A 16,075-nucleotide genomic window follows, 5' to 3' on the forward strand; every position below is an offset into this window, starting at 1 on the left:
CTAAGGACCTTTCACCACATCACCCCACCAGACCTCTGTTTCACTGCTCTCTCACCATTGCAAGGTAGTTGTAGTCTGTGGCTTTCCCAAGACCCAGCTTCTTCTTCTGCTCCACGGTCATTCCTCTCAGCATGCAGTAGAACACGTGGTAATTCCTCTCATCCTGGGCCTGCAGGAGAAGAGCAAGTGCCAGCTGTGTGAGGAGAACAGCATGGCAAAGGTCAGCTGGCCACCCCTCGCAGGTGTATCACCTTACCTGCCTGCACACCCGGGACTTCTCCAGCAGGTACTGCTCAATCTTTGCCCCCTCTATGGCTCCCCTTTTGTTGAAGTGGATGTCGATGTACTTCCCAAACCGGCTGGAATTGTCATTACGGATGGTCTTTGCGTTCCCGAAAGCTGCAAGAATTATGGTGCGTTAGAGAGGGCCTGATGCAGGGAGGATGATGGATCTGGTCTCAATGAGGGGGGAAAAGTCAAAAGAGTGAGGCTGAGAGGGTTAAAAGCAGCCCCAAAGCCTTCCCTTAAGTTTGGCTGGATCAATTTCATCTCAATGTGAGGAAACAATATGTGTATCAGATGACTTTCCTTGGAAATACAGAGAGGAGCACAGAGGAGGAAGCTTGGGAATGGGGTGATCTAATCCAGGAAGCAGGTCTAGGACAGTAGGATTTTGGCGGCAGCTGATGAAATGAGAGGAGAGTTGAGCAAGAGTGGCTGCAGTGTGAAAGGTGACGCTGTGCAGAAATGACAGAGATGCTGGTGAGTGATTTAATCACTGAGAGGAAAAGAAAAGGGAAAATGCTTCCAAAAGGGAAATACAGACAACGAAGCCAACCTCCAGCAGGAGACTTCTCCCTGCAAGCAGACTGTGCAGAGAAAGGTATCTATGTCCATCCTCTGTTGGGTGTGGATGAGTGCCCTAAGTCAGCATACCCTGCAATTTCTGCTCCAGGATTTCTGGCAGGTGATGGACATGCACTTGAATTACAGAGCCTCTCTTTCCTGAATCTCAGCAGCGACCAAGTGCATATTCAATTATGCCCTGTGTGCTTGTCACACTTCTGTTGGTTCCTAAAGGGTTATTCACCAAGCAGAGGAGGTAAAAATCATAGAATGGTTTGGGTTGGAAGGGACCTTCAAGATCATCTAGCTCCAATCTCTCTGCCAAGGGCAGGGGCACTTCCCACTAGATCAGGCTGATCAAGCCTCTATTTTTAAAGGACAACCCTAATGTTATTCTTCAAAGAAAAAGCAGTTATTCTGCATAAGCATAAAAGGTACATGTGGCATCATTTTGGGTCAAGAGGGTTAGATAACCTATTTAATTTACAGATATCCAATTAAAACAGCGGGGTTGATCACAGTAACAGCCTGCCAATGAACCTATTAAGGCCACAAGCTGATTCTCATTATCTGGTTCTTTCTTGGACTCCTCTATTTCTTCTTCTGCATTCTGCTGCCATTCACTGGTCTTGGAAGGAAAAGGTGGCGTCTGCTATTGCATACAGCCAGCACAAGGTGCTGTGAAGCTCAGGTCCTATTAAACTGATGTTTTATGGAGCCATCTAAGAATGGGAATAGGATTCCTATTCCTTAGAACCATTCCTAAGAATAGGAATAGGATTTTTGCAACTATGGCCAAAAAAAAAGCAAATAATTAGTTTGCTGAATGCAGCACTGATGGGATACTGAAGCTCTGCATGCAGTCCAGCACTGGAGGAGGTGGTGAGATTTTTCAAAAGAGCAAAAAAGTATTGATCAGCACTTTTACATACTACACACAGAATTAGGTAAAATTCAGGGTTTTGTATGTGTTTTCTGGGGGAAAAAAGTACTGTTTTATGTGGAAAACCACTTCCCCCCCCTGATTTTTAAAGTAACAAAATAGTTGAAGAAATAATACAGGTTAGCTGAAATGCTTTGCTTTCAACAATAGTTGTCAAAAATATTAAAAGAAACATTGAGAGCTTAGAGAATATTAGTCTTGTGAAAAATAAATTCAGATGGAAAGAATCTGAATGCGTTATTTAGCAAAAGTGTACCTCAAAAAAAAGTTTTGTCACTTTTTTGGAAACTCAAAGTGTGACATAAGTGTTTTACATTTGGTTATATTTTATGGTTCCTGAATCTGTTTCTTATTTTTTCCAGCAAAAGAATTCTTTATTATCTGAGGCCTCACCTTCCAAGATGGGATTTGCCTCCAGGACCTGCTGCTCAATCCAGGAGTGCTGACCACTGATTGCTGCCAGGAATTGCAGAATCAGTTTTGTGCTTTCTGTCTTCCCTGCTCCAGATTCTCCACTGCAAAGACAAAGGAGTGGAGGTCAGTGAGTGCCATGCTGCATCCCTGCCAATGTCCCTCCCTCCATCTCCAAAGGAACTTCTGTCTCTTGCATCTCTTCTGTTAGCGTAGGCGGGATGACACCACTAAGGATGGGTTTCCAGCATCCCAAGGATGATCAAACCTGGTTGTGGGACAAATGATAGGACATGGTATCAGATAGCTTCCAGCTAAAGATCTAGATTTTCTCTGTGTTACACTTGGCCCAAGCTGTTGCTTGAATTTGGGTATCCCCAGCAAATGCCATCATTCAACCAGCACTAAGAAGATTGTGAGGTACTTTCAGTTAGTGCTTTTCCAGGTATGATCACCAGACCATGACCCTGTGGTACAGGATCTAGCTGTTCCCATGGGACATCACCACCAGTCTGGAGCTGTGATAAGGCACACTGTGAAATGCAGCCTTTTACCAGCAGAGACTTCCACAGGTCTCCTAGGCTTGTTCTAACAAGGAGCAGGGGAGAGAGGAGAAGCTTATGGGGCAGGAAGCCAGAGTTATTCCTTAAACTTTTCTCTGCACTGAAAGATAACCTCAGTTATCTTGTGAAAGGGCTGGGCAGAAATATTCGGGTCAGTCTATGGTGTGTTTGATACATGGACTAGCCAAAATAAGCAACTGAAACAGACCTTCCTGACATTGAGTACCTAGCCTTGGCCTCATGGGCAAATCATTTCACCTTTCAGGCCACTGGCACACTGCATTGACTCTCCTATGGGCCCCAAATGATGCTTTTTTAGACCAGCAAAATAAGACTTACTGAATGGCCTTTTCAGACTCATGTATCTGAAATACTGCACACGGGATGTTCCAGAGTTATGGCTTTTCATTCAATGAAACTTAGGGTAGGCATGCCCTGGGGAAAAGGGTGCTTCAAATGAAAAAGACTGTGGATTCTATGGATTCAGAATTTATAGGATTGTGTTGGAGGGCTGAGGACATCAAATCTGGGTCATATCACCATTTGGGACAGATACTGGAGGGAAATCTACCTATAGCTGTGATCAGGCACTCCTTGGTGCCTAAGGTTGATCGGTCCAGAGCAGAGCCATGCTTGGAGACACTGTTCAGGAGTGTAAATGACCACAGGTCCAGTGACCAAGCTTGTCCCTGACCCTCTCTTTCCCAGCAGCAAGTATCGATGTTTGCATTTTTGACATCTGTAGGAGTGTTGAGTTTAAACTTAAAAGTGGAGGTTAAAAATGAATATGAGATCTATTGAGTTGCAAGGGTAAAATGCCAAAGTATTGATAAAGCACCTCTACAAGAAACAGAGTGACTGCAAACAGAGACCTCCTCTGCACTGGGAATATGTGGATGGAAGATCTAATCAGTCACTCAATGTCTGATTCTATCTGATAAGCTGTTCCAAATCAAGCATCTGCTCAGCATCTGCTTTCAGGCCATGGCCCATTTGGAAACTCAGCAACTCACCTTATGATGCAGCACTGGTCCTTGTTGTTGCGCTGCATGTTGAAGTAGCAGTTGTCAGCAATTGCAAAGATGTGTGGTGGCATCTCACCAATCTTTTTGTTGGTGTAGAGGCGTATCTGCTCGGGTGAGTAGATGGGTAGGAGCTGGTAGGGGTTTACTGCCACCAGTATCGAACCAGTGTATGTCTGGAGGAGAAGCACATAAAGGTTTATGGGGACAGTGAGGTGTAGCCGAGAGACTTTAGCAGCTTGGATGGGATGTGGATGGAGGCTAGAAAAATCAAGGCTTTTTAAAAGCTGGATGAAAGATGATGCTCAAGTCAGAGATGCTTGCAGGGGGAGACAGGGTTAAAATGGGAACAGAAGTCCCAAAGTACCTAAATCGGCTCATATTTAGCCTTGCTCATGCACAGCATGGTTTCAAGCCTTAATTCATATTTTGTATGCTCTCAGTTAAGATTCAGAGTCTTAGAGAAGCTCATATTTGCAAAAATATCACCAGAACCAGCATATATCCATACATATCTGCTGCATTGTACATACAATAAGAAACCATAGGTGAAGATACCTGACAACCATTCCCATATGCCAAGGCAGGACCAGCTGGATCTAAACCATCCTGACAGATGACTATCTAATCTGTTTTTATCAATCCACAGCAGCTGCTAAACTTCCCTCTGCAATGCATTCTTCGCTTCCATCTCTGCCTAAACAAATATCTCCATACTTCAGTTTAAACCTTATCCTGTGCAGATGGCTATTTTCCACAAAGTCCTGACATATCCCTTCTCATCCATTTTGTAAATGGCCTTTGGTCCAGCTGTCCTGGGCCTTGGGTAGCAAACCCTTCTGTAGTATCTTGGTCTTTCATTTCTGCCCTTCCAGAAGCTGTTTCTCTCAAGCCTCTCATCAAAGGACTCATGAACTTTGTTATCTTGCTCAGATGTAGTGCTGAGGTTAGGAGGTTTGGCCACATCCCAACCTCAAGGCAGAGAATAAGGACCTCCTTCCCCTGTTTCATCTGTCTGAAAGTCAGTGTCTAGAGCAGGTGAGTCAATGGGCCTCCACCTTGGGTTAGCCCAGGGGCATGAGATGAAGGCTACTTTCACTCTGTGACTTCAAAGAATTCAAGTCACTTTCTCTAGGTTAATTTTTAGCAACTGAAGTTACAAGATTAATCTTAACTTTCTTTCCTGCTGGAACCAGATGCGAAAGCACGCATACTACTGCATATATTTTTTCAGGAAACAAAATAAGCAATTTCAACATTCATATAATCCTGATGGATTTTCATCTGCATGGCCTAAACCCAGTAAGGCTTCGGCACAAAGCAGCAAAGTGGCACAGCCAAGGATGCTTGTGAGGGAGAAGAAATAATTTGCCACCATCTGTCCAAAACCTGCCACCAGTTCAGGCTTCCTGAAGGCAGCCAGTAGGTGGCAATTGTGTCCCACAGTAGGGAGGATGAAAGCCATTAAGGGCTCCTCACCTTCTACTCTCATGGCCAACACAAGAGAGCAACTTTCAGTTCAGTCCCATATGAGGTTTGACTTTACAGTGCTAACTGAGAAAGGACACAATACTCTTCTCTGTAACTGGGGATTATGTGCCAGTAGGGGAGAAAAGCTCTTTGAGCTCCAGAACAATGTTGTCACAACTCCAAAGGGTAGAAATTGGCTGTGAAATCATGTAGACTGGATTTTAGAAAAAGAAGGCATTGCAAAAAGGGAGCAGAGACATCCCTTCAGAGAAGCCTTCAAAGGGGACAGAATAGGTAACCTCAGTGCTCAGAGGAGGAGGGAGCTCAATTTCTGAATGGCATTACGACAGCAAGATCCCTAATGAAGACTCCTTTGAGTCTTCCTTATTTCATTAATTTCCTTTTTACAATTTATCACCAGGGGACATTTTTAGGGACATTAATTTTAGGGACATTTTTAATCTTCCTTGAGCTTAAAAAAAAAAAAAAATCTAACTCCTTGCAGAGGTCTCTGAAATCCCTGCATTTCAATCACACTGGTCTGCCCTGCCACAAATGTAAACAGAGAGGCTTTTAAAGGTGTTAACCATTAGGTATTCTTTCTGGATGCTCCCACTGACCCTTCCCTTGTGATCCACAAAACCCTTTGTCAGCATGAACTCTTGCACTATTGCTTGTTTTTGTAGCTCATTCCTAGTTGATAAATAATCACAATTTGCCCAATTCTCACAGCTGACAGAAGGCAAAACTTTGTTCACTCTGTTGATCAAGGGCCAAAGGGCACTTCCAAGGAAATAGCAGCTTAATGGTTTCTATTGCTGGGTGATGTCAAAGCCCTTTTCTATTGGAAAAATAAAGCTTTACTGAGAGCAGGGACTCTGCTGTAGCTGACCACAGGAACCGCATCTCACAGCAAATTCATTACTGCCTGCATGACCTACATTTTAATTAGCCCCAAACAAATCCTTTCTGAGCCTGCTTCCCTCACTACCCAGAACACCATGGCTGACTTCATCTGGATTGTTATAGGGTTAAAGCTCTACCAAACACTACTGCATTTTGGCAGCCCTTAGAGAGCAGCAGCAGGCGCTGGTTTCATCTCTAGATAAAGAGATTTAACCTTATTCACAAGTCCAAACTCCCTACCAGACTCTCTTGCTATTCAGTGTAGTTTCTCTTGCTGTGTGCAAGCCAAACCAAGGGCAAGAAGTCCTTGTTGAAGTTTTTCATATTTTGCTGCAGACATTTATTCCCTTCAAGTTAAGGTTATTACTGAGAAGAACTTAAAGCTTTAACCACATTCACAGGTGGGAGACTTTCCATCTCTGGGAATGTGTCACAACTTCACCATGTGGGTCAAGCTCTGCACCAAAGCAGATGGATGCTCTCCATGCATTTATGAAGCAGCAGCAATGGTGGTGCAAAGTAAATGAGAAGGCCACAATGGTGAACAGAAAAAGGTGATCCTGTGGAAGGCATGACAGCAATTGCAAATGACTTTGCCAAGAGTCATACTTACCCTCCCGCCGCAGTTTGTCTTATGAATAAAATGTGAGGGAGAAGAAAAAGGGAAATTACATTTTATTAAAGCAGAACTATATCCTCCACAAAGCTAAGGACACAAGGAAACAAGAAGAACTCAAGTCCCATTGGAAAAGTAATCATTTACTCAGCAGGCTCAGAAATCCTTTCAAGCAGTGAAACTTCACTGTCTTTAAGACAGTGATAATTACACCACAGAAAAAACCCCCACCTCTGTCTTTAAGACAGTGCTAATTATACCACAGAAAAAAAAAACCTCAGTGGGCTGGGTGTCCTCTGCACACATGGCATCCATATGGTGGTACGTTGGCTTTGCAAAACTATCATCAATATTTACCACATCCGACACAAATCTACTCCTCCTAGTGCCATCACTCCTAATAGCTGAGATCTAAGGTTGGGCTCCTGAGCCTCCAACTACACACCTGTGGACAGAAGTGGTGTGCATACCTCTCTATCAAGTTATACACTCTCTGTCATTTTGAGAGTGTAATTCTGATTTTGAGATTGCTCTAATTGCTGTGCTGTGCCCAGTTCCTGGGCTGGCACTCCAAAGCCATTAGTGGTGTGGAGCAATCAAGACACAGTAACCTGGAACCTCTGTGATGCAAATGTCCTTGTGGGATGTGGCCATCCCTTAGGCAGGAACTCTGTAGGACACACTGCACTGCACTGTCACCATCAGACCAGAAGAACTTGTAGAGAAACTGATGTGGCTATTTTGTCACCTCGGCCCAAATCACCACCCACACTCACCTCCAGGCTAAAAGCTGCCCTTTGCATCAGCCCTTAGGATGATGTTGCCAAACAACACTTTGGACAGTGCTTGTTTGTGTTCCTAATCTTCCTGGATGCCTGTGCATAGCTTGGCAAGGGAGCTCAGAGACAGAGCTTTTTCGAAGGAGCTTGGTGTATTCCCAGGCAATCTGATGATACTGGACACACAGAATTGTATCTGAGGACCTCAGGTCACTTGGAGAGGCAACAGGCACTTGCTGGATAATAGACACCCCAAAAGAGACACACGGACACCACTGAAAAAATATCCAACACGATCCAAACTTTCTCAGAGAGAGTGGCAGGAATCCACTTTGTGCCACTGCAGGGTGCCCACAAGCAGGGGGAAAAGGGGCAATGTTCAATGGGTAAATTCAAGTTCCTTGAAAGAGCCAATCAGCTACAAATTATTGGCCATCTGTACTTCTTGGGTGGCATTCAGGTTGCTTGAATTCAGTTATCCAAATGAGTGCTGCACCTAATCTTGAAGACAGATGTGCAGCAAGCTGGGGGAGGTTGGACTGTAGACCTCCAGCCTAAAATTTTCTTCCAACATAAACTCCTCTATGATATCCAAACTCCAGTGAGCTCTAAAGCATCTGAGAGGCATTTCTGTTCGCATGACTGAAAGGCAGTCTTGTCTCTGCTGGCTCTACTGACACCTCTGGTGACTGCCAAGGACGCCCATGGAGACAACACCTCAAGTATGAATTTGGGCTATTAACTTGCTAGTTTATCATTATAAATGGCAGGAAAATTTGATTACAAAGGAAGAAACCTAGCTCATCTAATGTGAGAATAATTTTCTGATTATATTATTTTTGCCTAAACTGACTATAGGGCCTTAGGCATCATGCACAACAAATGAAGTGTCTGAGGGAGAGATGCATTTGGAGGTCTCTGTTCTCCCCCAAGTTTTGGGGACTTATGGGTGCCTTTTCAGCACCATGTCCCCTTCCTCCAGGATTGTACTCCATCTCTGAAAGAAGAGATGGATCTCTCCCAGAGAGGGGCAAGGAGCTATCAATCATATTAACAGCCTGTGCAGCAGAGTGCTGTCTGCCTCCATCACTGCCCAGCCCTAATCCAAAATCATCTGATCAAAAAGCACTGGACATCAAGCAGTGATGAACAAACAAAATAGATAGATAAAATCTCACTCATGCTCTGTGAGCTTATTTTATCTGTGAAGTCTGACTGTCTTGCAATTCCCTCCAGCCCGAAAATCTAGTAGTCTCTAGAGCCTTTAAAAAATCAAATTACCAGGAGGCTTTGAAAAGGCCTTCAAAGGCACAGCAAGTACTTACCTGAACCTCTGAAAACTGTAGGATTTAAGAGTAATACCAAATTTTCCATATTTGCAGAGGCTGTTTGAGTATATTATCTAGCAGCAAACACATGTGCACTCTGAATTTCTGTCTGAACAGTTTGCAGAAAACTACACAGCATAGAGAACACTGATAAAGTTAGCACAGAGACTTGAATGCTGACTCCTGTCCTGCTGGGGAGGTGGCTTTGCGATGCTGTCACACAGAAGAGAGATGCAGCCCTGACTGGTGCCCTGTAAACCCCTCAATCTGTGAATGTCTGTTTGGACTGGCAAGGCTGCACTGGGTCCACTGGGCATGACATGACTGAGCTGACCTAAGGAAGGACACTGCTGTCCTCAGAGATCAAGTGCCAGCATCCCAGGCAGCCCAGGGCTAATAAGCCATGAGCACAGACTAGAAAGGTTTTTTAATGCTGTTCTGGGAGTTGCTTATTTCTTTGTTCCCAGTTATTTCATGTATGCCTCTCATCATCCTTTCTCCACCCCTTACACCTCCAGCAATGGTTGTCTTCAGCCCCTTGGGTTAAATAAATCAATAGTCCAGGGCAAAAGGGCAGAAGGGTCACATTCAGCAAGTAGTTTACACCTCTACAGAAGTTTTTGTTTTAGAATGACTACAGCATGCTCATGGCCTGGGTTGAACTGGTTACTCTGTGTGCAGAAAGCTAATGAACATGCCCAAAACTTCTACAGGGGCAGGACAGCAAGGTGGTGTGGACTTTGCCCATCACCTAACTCATAGGGTCTTTCATTGGGGCATCTAGAAGCTCTGCAATGTCCTCCAAAGTCAGAAGCCCTTCACTACCGGGGAAAAGGGGAAGGTAGAAACCCAGATGCTCAGTTCAGTCAGGGCTCCCCCCACATGTGTTCTCCAGAGCTAAGGAGAGCAGGGGGTGGAGTGCAGAACCAGAGGTGAGGTGAGGTGTACACTCACATAGATGAGGTGCTCCCGATAGCGAATCAGCAGGTTCCTGAGAATTCCTGCCTCGTTCAGGTCCCCCAGGCGGATCATGTCCTCCACTCCATGGATGGAGGTGGGGTGCATGGGTTTGATGTGGCTGGCATTCTGTGGGGAAATCCAGTGCTCCTGGGAAAAGAGCAAGGCCACAGAAAGGTAAGTCAAATGAGAGACCACTTGGATCAAAGACACAAACAGCCCACCCCAAAGAGAAGGATCAGACGGAAGGACACACACAAGACATCATCGGCACATGTGTCACAGCTTCTATTCCTGGGACAAGGCAGTGATGAATTTGAAGGATTTGTAACAGAAGGAGGAAAACATCTTTTTGTTGGAGTTTTATTGGAGCAACAAGAGACAGGAGACACAAGCCATCCTGGCAGGAGCCTTCTCCAGGGCAGCGTGGTCATCCAGCACATCAGGGGAGCTTATAACAAATAGCACATTTGTCTTCTACTTCATAACTGCATTTTCACGTCACTGGTTAACCCTCTCCCACAAAATACTGTTGAGCAGAAAGAAGATGATTTAGAAAAGGAGAAGGGGATGGACAGGGCTGGCAAAGTCATACTTTTATTGGCAGTGTTAATTGGACTCAGCACTTCTAAGGGCTTCAAAAGCCACTGCAAACTGCCCACAAGGACCTTACCAAACCAAATCTCTATTACCCCTGAAGGGAGTGAGAGCATTTAGAATTACCTCAGCAAGAAAAAAAAAGAAGCACAGAGAACCACCTTGATACAGACCTTACTCTAAAATAGCCACCACTGCACAAAAACAGAGGCAGGAAATTGAAGGAGAACCAGTGTTTTGGCACATCAGGTATTGGTAGGAGGTCAGGAAGGACTGGATAACAACAGAGGAACCTCAGGTGTAGGTGGGTTTGCTCAAAAAAACTACCTAAGTGTATTTTGGGGGCTTCTGCTATCAGTGCTCTCAAGAAGGTTCTCAATTTTGCACTCCCAGTACAGCCAAGAAAACAGGGACACAACATTGTCTTGTCTTTACAAATACAAAACTACGGCACAGTTGATTCCCAAGGACATACAGGAAGTCCATAACAAAGTTGATTATCATGGCCCTGGGACCCCCGGCCTAGCAAGGTCATAGAGCTGAATAAGGGACATCACAAGCCTTTGTACGTACATTGTCTTCATCATCCACGACCTGGATCTGTCCAGAGTCACACAGTTTAACCACCGCTCCAATGGGAACATCGAATTCCCGTCCGGTTTTGAGGTCCATCCACACATAATCCCCCTGGAATAAAGACAGCAGTTACACTCAGTGCTGCAGGGAGTTCAGCATCCCTTGGGATACAAGCAGTGGATGTTGTAGCCAAGTCATTAGCACAAGTCAAATTACTTCCCTGGCAAACCACAAACCAGCCTTTTCCACAGAGGCTCAGGACAGCAGATGCTTTGCATGTGGCACTTGGGGATGTGGTTTAGTGGTGAACACACTGCTGCTGGGTTAATGGTTGGATTCAAAGATCTTAGAAGTCTTTTCCAACCTTAATGATTCCATGAATCTGTGAAATCCCCTGCAAGGTGCCAGCAGCAGAGCATGGTCCACACAGTGTATGGACCTAACTCTGTGCTGTCCCACTGCCTTAACTCTCTGCTTCTCAAGCTCATGGGTGGTTGTTGGTCACAGAATGGTTATAGAACAGTGATACAGGCAGAAAAAAACTGCCCAGGTAGAGGTTTTCCTCATTCCTCATTTTGTGTAATGTACAAACTTAGGAAGTTACATTTAGGAGATGGTTCTCTGCTAAGCCTTGTCTGGAGGGTTGTGGCACCTTTCTCCCTTGCAGAGAACCACTATCAAATATTCCTTGGAGACTGCTGAAAAGGGAATGACTAAAGATGAGTTAAGAACATAGAGAGGCAAATATTTGCCCTTCTTCGGGAGTTCTTCCAGCTACAGCAATGTGTAGGTGGGCTGTTTGTATTTAATACTTCTCAGTGGATTTTATCTCCTGTGAGCACTTTCACTTGAGTCCTGAAGCTTTGCAAAGTTTTAGCATCCGTAATCCCAAAAGGCTGTGTCCTTTTACATGTTTCATATGTTTTACCTCTTTCATTTCATACCTCTGTGTTTTCATTTTGATAGACACAGCATGCAGTTGACCCCTATCCAGTCACTTCATGTCACTACTGATCCTATACACCCCTGTCAGTCCTGCTGGGCAGGGACTATCTGCTTATCAGCTCTGTGGATATTAAATTACTCAAATGCAAAAAAGCTTTTAAAGAAGCTGTTTTCCTCAATACAAAAGCAAACACCAAAAAAACTCCAAAGTAAAGCTTCAAGCAGGACCCATGCTGGAACAAAGCAGAATTATTTCCCACTCCTATTTGCAAGGTGAAAGGGTATTAAAATGAGGAGCAATTTAGTAGTCAGGTGAGTTTTCATTCATGCACCTGAGATTAATGCTGTGGACTTGAAGCCCCACCTAACACCACATTCTTGGGGACCAGCTCCACTTGCACCTATTAAGCATGATGCAAACGTGGTATCTACCTTTTGAAGTCCTGAAAAACTGCTGGGAGAGGGAGAAGGGAAAACCAGGATGTATCACTTTGCATGTGCTCGGATATAACCCCCTTCCTGAGTATCCACTATCAAGCATTTCTGTGGACAGAGCATATTTATAGATTTGGTTTGGCCCAATAGATAGCTGCTAAACAATTTTCATCTCTGTGCTGGGCAGTGGCAACTGGAGGTGTCACCATCCAAGTCATCCATTAAGACTTCCAATAGACACAAACCTGTGAGTACCACCAGGATGTAAGGTTACACTCAGGGATCCACACATGGAGAAACTACACACCAGGAATTCCCAACCATTCTGTGGCAGACTCTATCCTTGGCAGCTGCTGGCAAGGTTTCCACTAGGATATCAACAAAGTCAACCTGCTTTCATGGAGCTCAGGATCCAGTCCTCAGCTTGGGTTTTCATTTCCTCAGAGGGTTGTGCTACAGCTCTAAGTCTATTTATCCACCACATAAAAATATGGTATTAACACATTTTTCTCATTAACCGTCTTATCTTTACGTGTCATAACTTAGTTAAAAAGGCAAAAAAATCACAACTAATGAAGGCAGCGTCAGGAACAGATACATTATAAATCCATTTATATTAATATTTATTTTTTAGCTGCTTTGATCCAAGACTCTCAAAGCATTTCAGAATGTTCAGTACTGTTATCCTCTCTGCATCACTGGGCAAATTCATGCACACGGTGGGTAACCTGATCAAGGTGTCAGCAAGAGACAGCCTGGCTGCTCAGTTCCTGCTCAGCAGAAAGCCTTTCCAACACCTCAGCAGCTCTGTAAAAATTGCTCTTGATCAAAAATCCAAGAATTGTAATGCTGTTTTTTAAAAAAAAATCTCTAATATTGAATAGTTGTAAAAGCAGGCTGCTTACCACACAGCTGAGATAAAAGGCAGGCTCTCCCAAAGGTAAATTGATACTCTGCTAACACTAAGACAACTTCTGTGCTTTGTCTGCCTAATGCACAGAATGCTCATCCCCTCAAACTGCTCTTTTAAAACCCATTAAAGTGCAGTTCCTAATACTGGTGAAAAAAGTCTTATGGGATGGGCTAAGCTGGTAAGCTCAGGAAGGTCGAGGGAGTTATAAAATAACATCACTTATTAAGAGTGTCGACCCATTTCCTTTTCTGACTTCAATCAATTTCACATAAACCCCATGGAAGTCAGTTACATTCCTTCTGCTGAAGCAATCACCCTCGGATCAGCCCCAAACCCAGCAGATATATTGGGGATTTCAGGGCAATTCAGGGTGATTCATGCATTTAGCAGCTGTGGCTGGTAAGTTGCATAACCTGCCTCATGCCTACACTGGTGCAGTTTATTTCCCAAAATACATGACAGAGTACTGGAAAAGTGAGAATGCCACCCTTTACAGTATCAACATGGTCTGCCTCTTCCTCCTCAATGCAGCCAGTGGGTTTTAATACCCGTCCAAACTAGAAAAATTTCCAAATTGCTCCGGGGCAGACCCTCAGGACCTCACAAACTCGGGGCAGCGACAACCAAATAGCGTTGCAAGAAGACGAAACACCACACAGGGATCCACACAATTCACAGAGAAGATCTTTAGGAGGAGCTTCCAAACGTGAACAGCAAGAAGGTTGCACTGCAGGGGAGCTACAGTGCTTAGTGGGGGGGACAAAGGAGGAAGGTGAGAGAAGCTGGCGTAAGCAGCACAAGGATCCCATCAAGAGCAAGACAGATTCCAAAGCAGCCTGAAAGCTTCCAGCCATGCTCAGGGCTTGGGACCCCCTCTCTTACCGCTAACATGGTCGTGGGCTTCAGGACCTGGTTGACATTGCGAAGCAGTGTCCATCTGCCCTGGTCTCTCTCCTGATCTTCCACCACCTCAGGGCATGGCTGCACGAAAACGACTTTCTTCTTCTTCATCATCTCCAAAACTTGGTGGTGGTATTTGTCCCTCTCCCTGCTTTCTACGTGTACTCCACCATGAATGCCCGAACGCAGTGGCCGGTTTGCGCTAGCCCTGCGGCGCGACCATGCCTGCTGCTCACAGGACACCCTCTGACCTGATTCACAATATGGCTCTTGGTAAAGATCTTCTCCTAGCAGGAAAATTTCCACGCACCAGCCATGGTCCTCCCCTGGCCAGCTGACACGCTCACTGTATTGACCAGCCCTGTGGGAATCTCAAAGCAAACTGCAGAACTCTGCTTCTCTTCACTTAAATTCTTCCAGTCTCTCCAGCAAGGGCTGATACTCGGTCAAGAACCTGAAGGACACTGCAACTACCCGTTCAGGAAAAACAACTGCAGGATTAACAGGAAACTTCTTCATTTCCCCAGGACTCCTCTCCGTTACCTTCCTTTCTTAGGGAAATAACTGTCTGCCAGCTTGAGGACTTTCAGCACAGAACACTCTGGGATACTTATTAATCCACAAATGCAGTCAGTCCCCATGCAACACATGGCATTTAATTAACCTAATACCTTTACATACCAAATTAACCAAAGCGCAGAGGGAACTCAAAACCAGAGGTCATCTGCATTTTCTTTAAACTGATCGCCTTGAGTAGATCCATAGCAACTGAATTTTAAATAATTGAGTGGAAGGTGTTCAGCGCAGCACGGCCTCCGTGCCTATAGGTGAGAGGAGAGCCTGTGCTGTGGATGAAAATGGGCTCAATACAAGGAGCATGGAGATAATGAGGTTGCACAGACACTATACCTGCCAGCTCCACAGACCCATTTCTGCAACCACTCCTTCTCTATAATGAGGACTGTTGGAGTAAGGACTAATCAGGACCACTGGCCAAACCAGAAGAGCACAAGGCATTTTAGTCACCTTAGATTTCCTTTTTTATTGTTCTGTATTAGATACACTAGAAATTTCTCATTTTCATCTAAGAAAGGCTTTTCTGGTCATTTTGAGAATTTCAGACCACTATAGCTTGGCCCAAGTTTCATCCATTACAATTTGGTGTCTAAAGCAGTGCCATTTATAGAGACCAGAGCAACTAGATAAAACAGCGCAGCTGCCAAGACATTCTCATTTATCACTGTTTTAATGCAAAGCTCTGCTATTGCCTTGATTCCATGGGGTTTTGAATCCATTTGTCCAGGAAGAACAGGGCATGGGGATATGGTTTATTGGTAGGACTGGCAGCGTAAGGTTAATGGTTGGATTCGATGATCTTAGAGGTCTTTTCCAACCTTTATGATTCTGTAATTTTATATGCTTGAAGGTAAGCTTTCTAGACAAAGGAAGGCTTCACAGGTACCCTTCGTGGGACACAGTCTCCAAGGACAACAGCAGGTGATGGGTACATTACACTCAGAATGAGCTAGCTCTGCTCAGCCATGAGCAGCAGTGACAACAGCAAGGCAACCCTGAAGGTTTAAGCTGTATTACAAAGCCCTGAAACAATAAGGTTTGTAATTCTTGCAGCTGTGCTGGGAAATTAAGGAAGATATCATGTCTCACAGATAAGAAGCCAGGTGAAGATTAATTAGATGGATGTCCACCAAAGAAGCAAGTAAAAATGTACATGAGGCATGATAGTAATGCAGGGAGAAAGGGACAGAGTGAATGCAGCAATCCCAGGGGAGATGTCTACCTCCAGCATGACCTGAACACACAGTGCTGTAAATGACTGCAGCTATGCTCCCCCAGAAAGCGGAAGATAG

The 16,075-nt window shown here is 44.7% G+C and overlaps 1 protein-coding gene across 6 annotated transcripts in view; it reads right to left on the reverse strand.

Moving 5' to 3' along the window:
• Positions 1-16,075, reverse strand: part of MYO7A (myosin VIIA) — a 99,012-nt gene that overhangs the window by 48,884 nt on the left and 34,053 nt on the right. For 4 of the 6 annotated variants that reach the window (XM_064720486.1, XM_064720469.1, XM_064720476.1 and 1 more), the window contains exons 3-9: positions 11,012-11,125; positions 9,839-9,991; positions 6,775-6,792; positions 3,777-3,961; positions 2,183-2,304; positions 257-399; positions 56-169 (exon numbers count right to left, since the gene is read on the reverse strand). In XM_064720486.1, coding sequence (XP_064576556.1) covers positions 56-169; positions 257-399; positions 2,183-2,304; positions 3,777-3,961; positions 6,775-6,792; positions 9,839-9,991; positions 11,012-11,125 — 849 coding nt within the window. The remainder of the gene's footprint in view (positions 1-55; positions 170-256; positions 400-2,182; positions 2,305-3,776; positions 3,962-6,774; positions 6,793-9,838; positions 9,992-11,011; positions 11,126-16,075) is intronic. The other 2 variants (XM_064720496.1, XM_064720460.1) reach the window with 1 other exon arrangement.

This window comes from Zonotrichia leucophrys, chromosome 1, assembly GCF_028769735.1.
Source record: "Zonotrichia leucophrys gambelii isolate GWCS_2022_RI chromosome 1, RI_Zleu_2.0, whole genome shotgun sequence".
NCBI lineage: Eukaryota > Metazoa > Chordata > Aves > Passeriformes > Passerellidae > Zonotrichia > Zonotrichia leucophrys.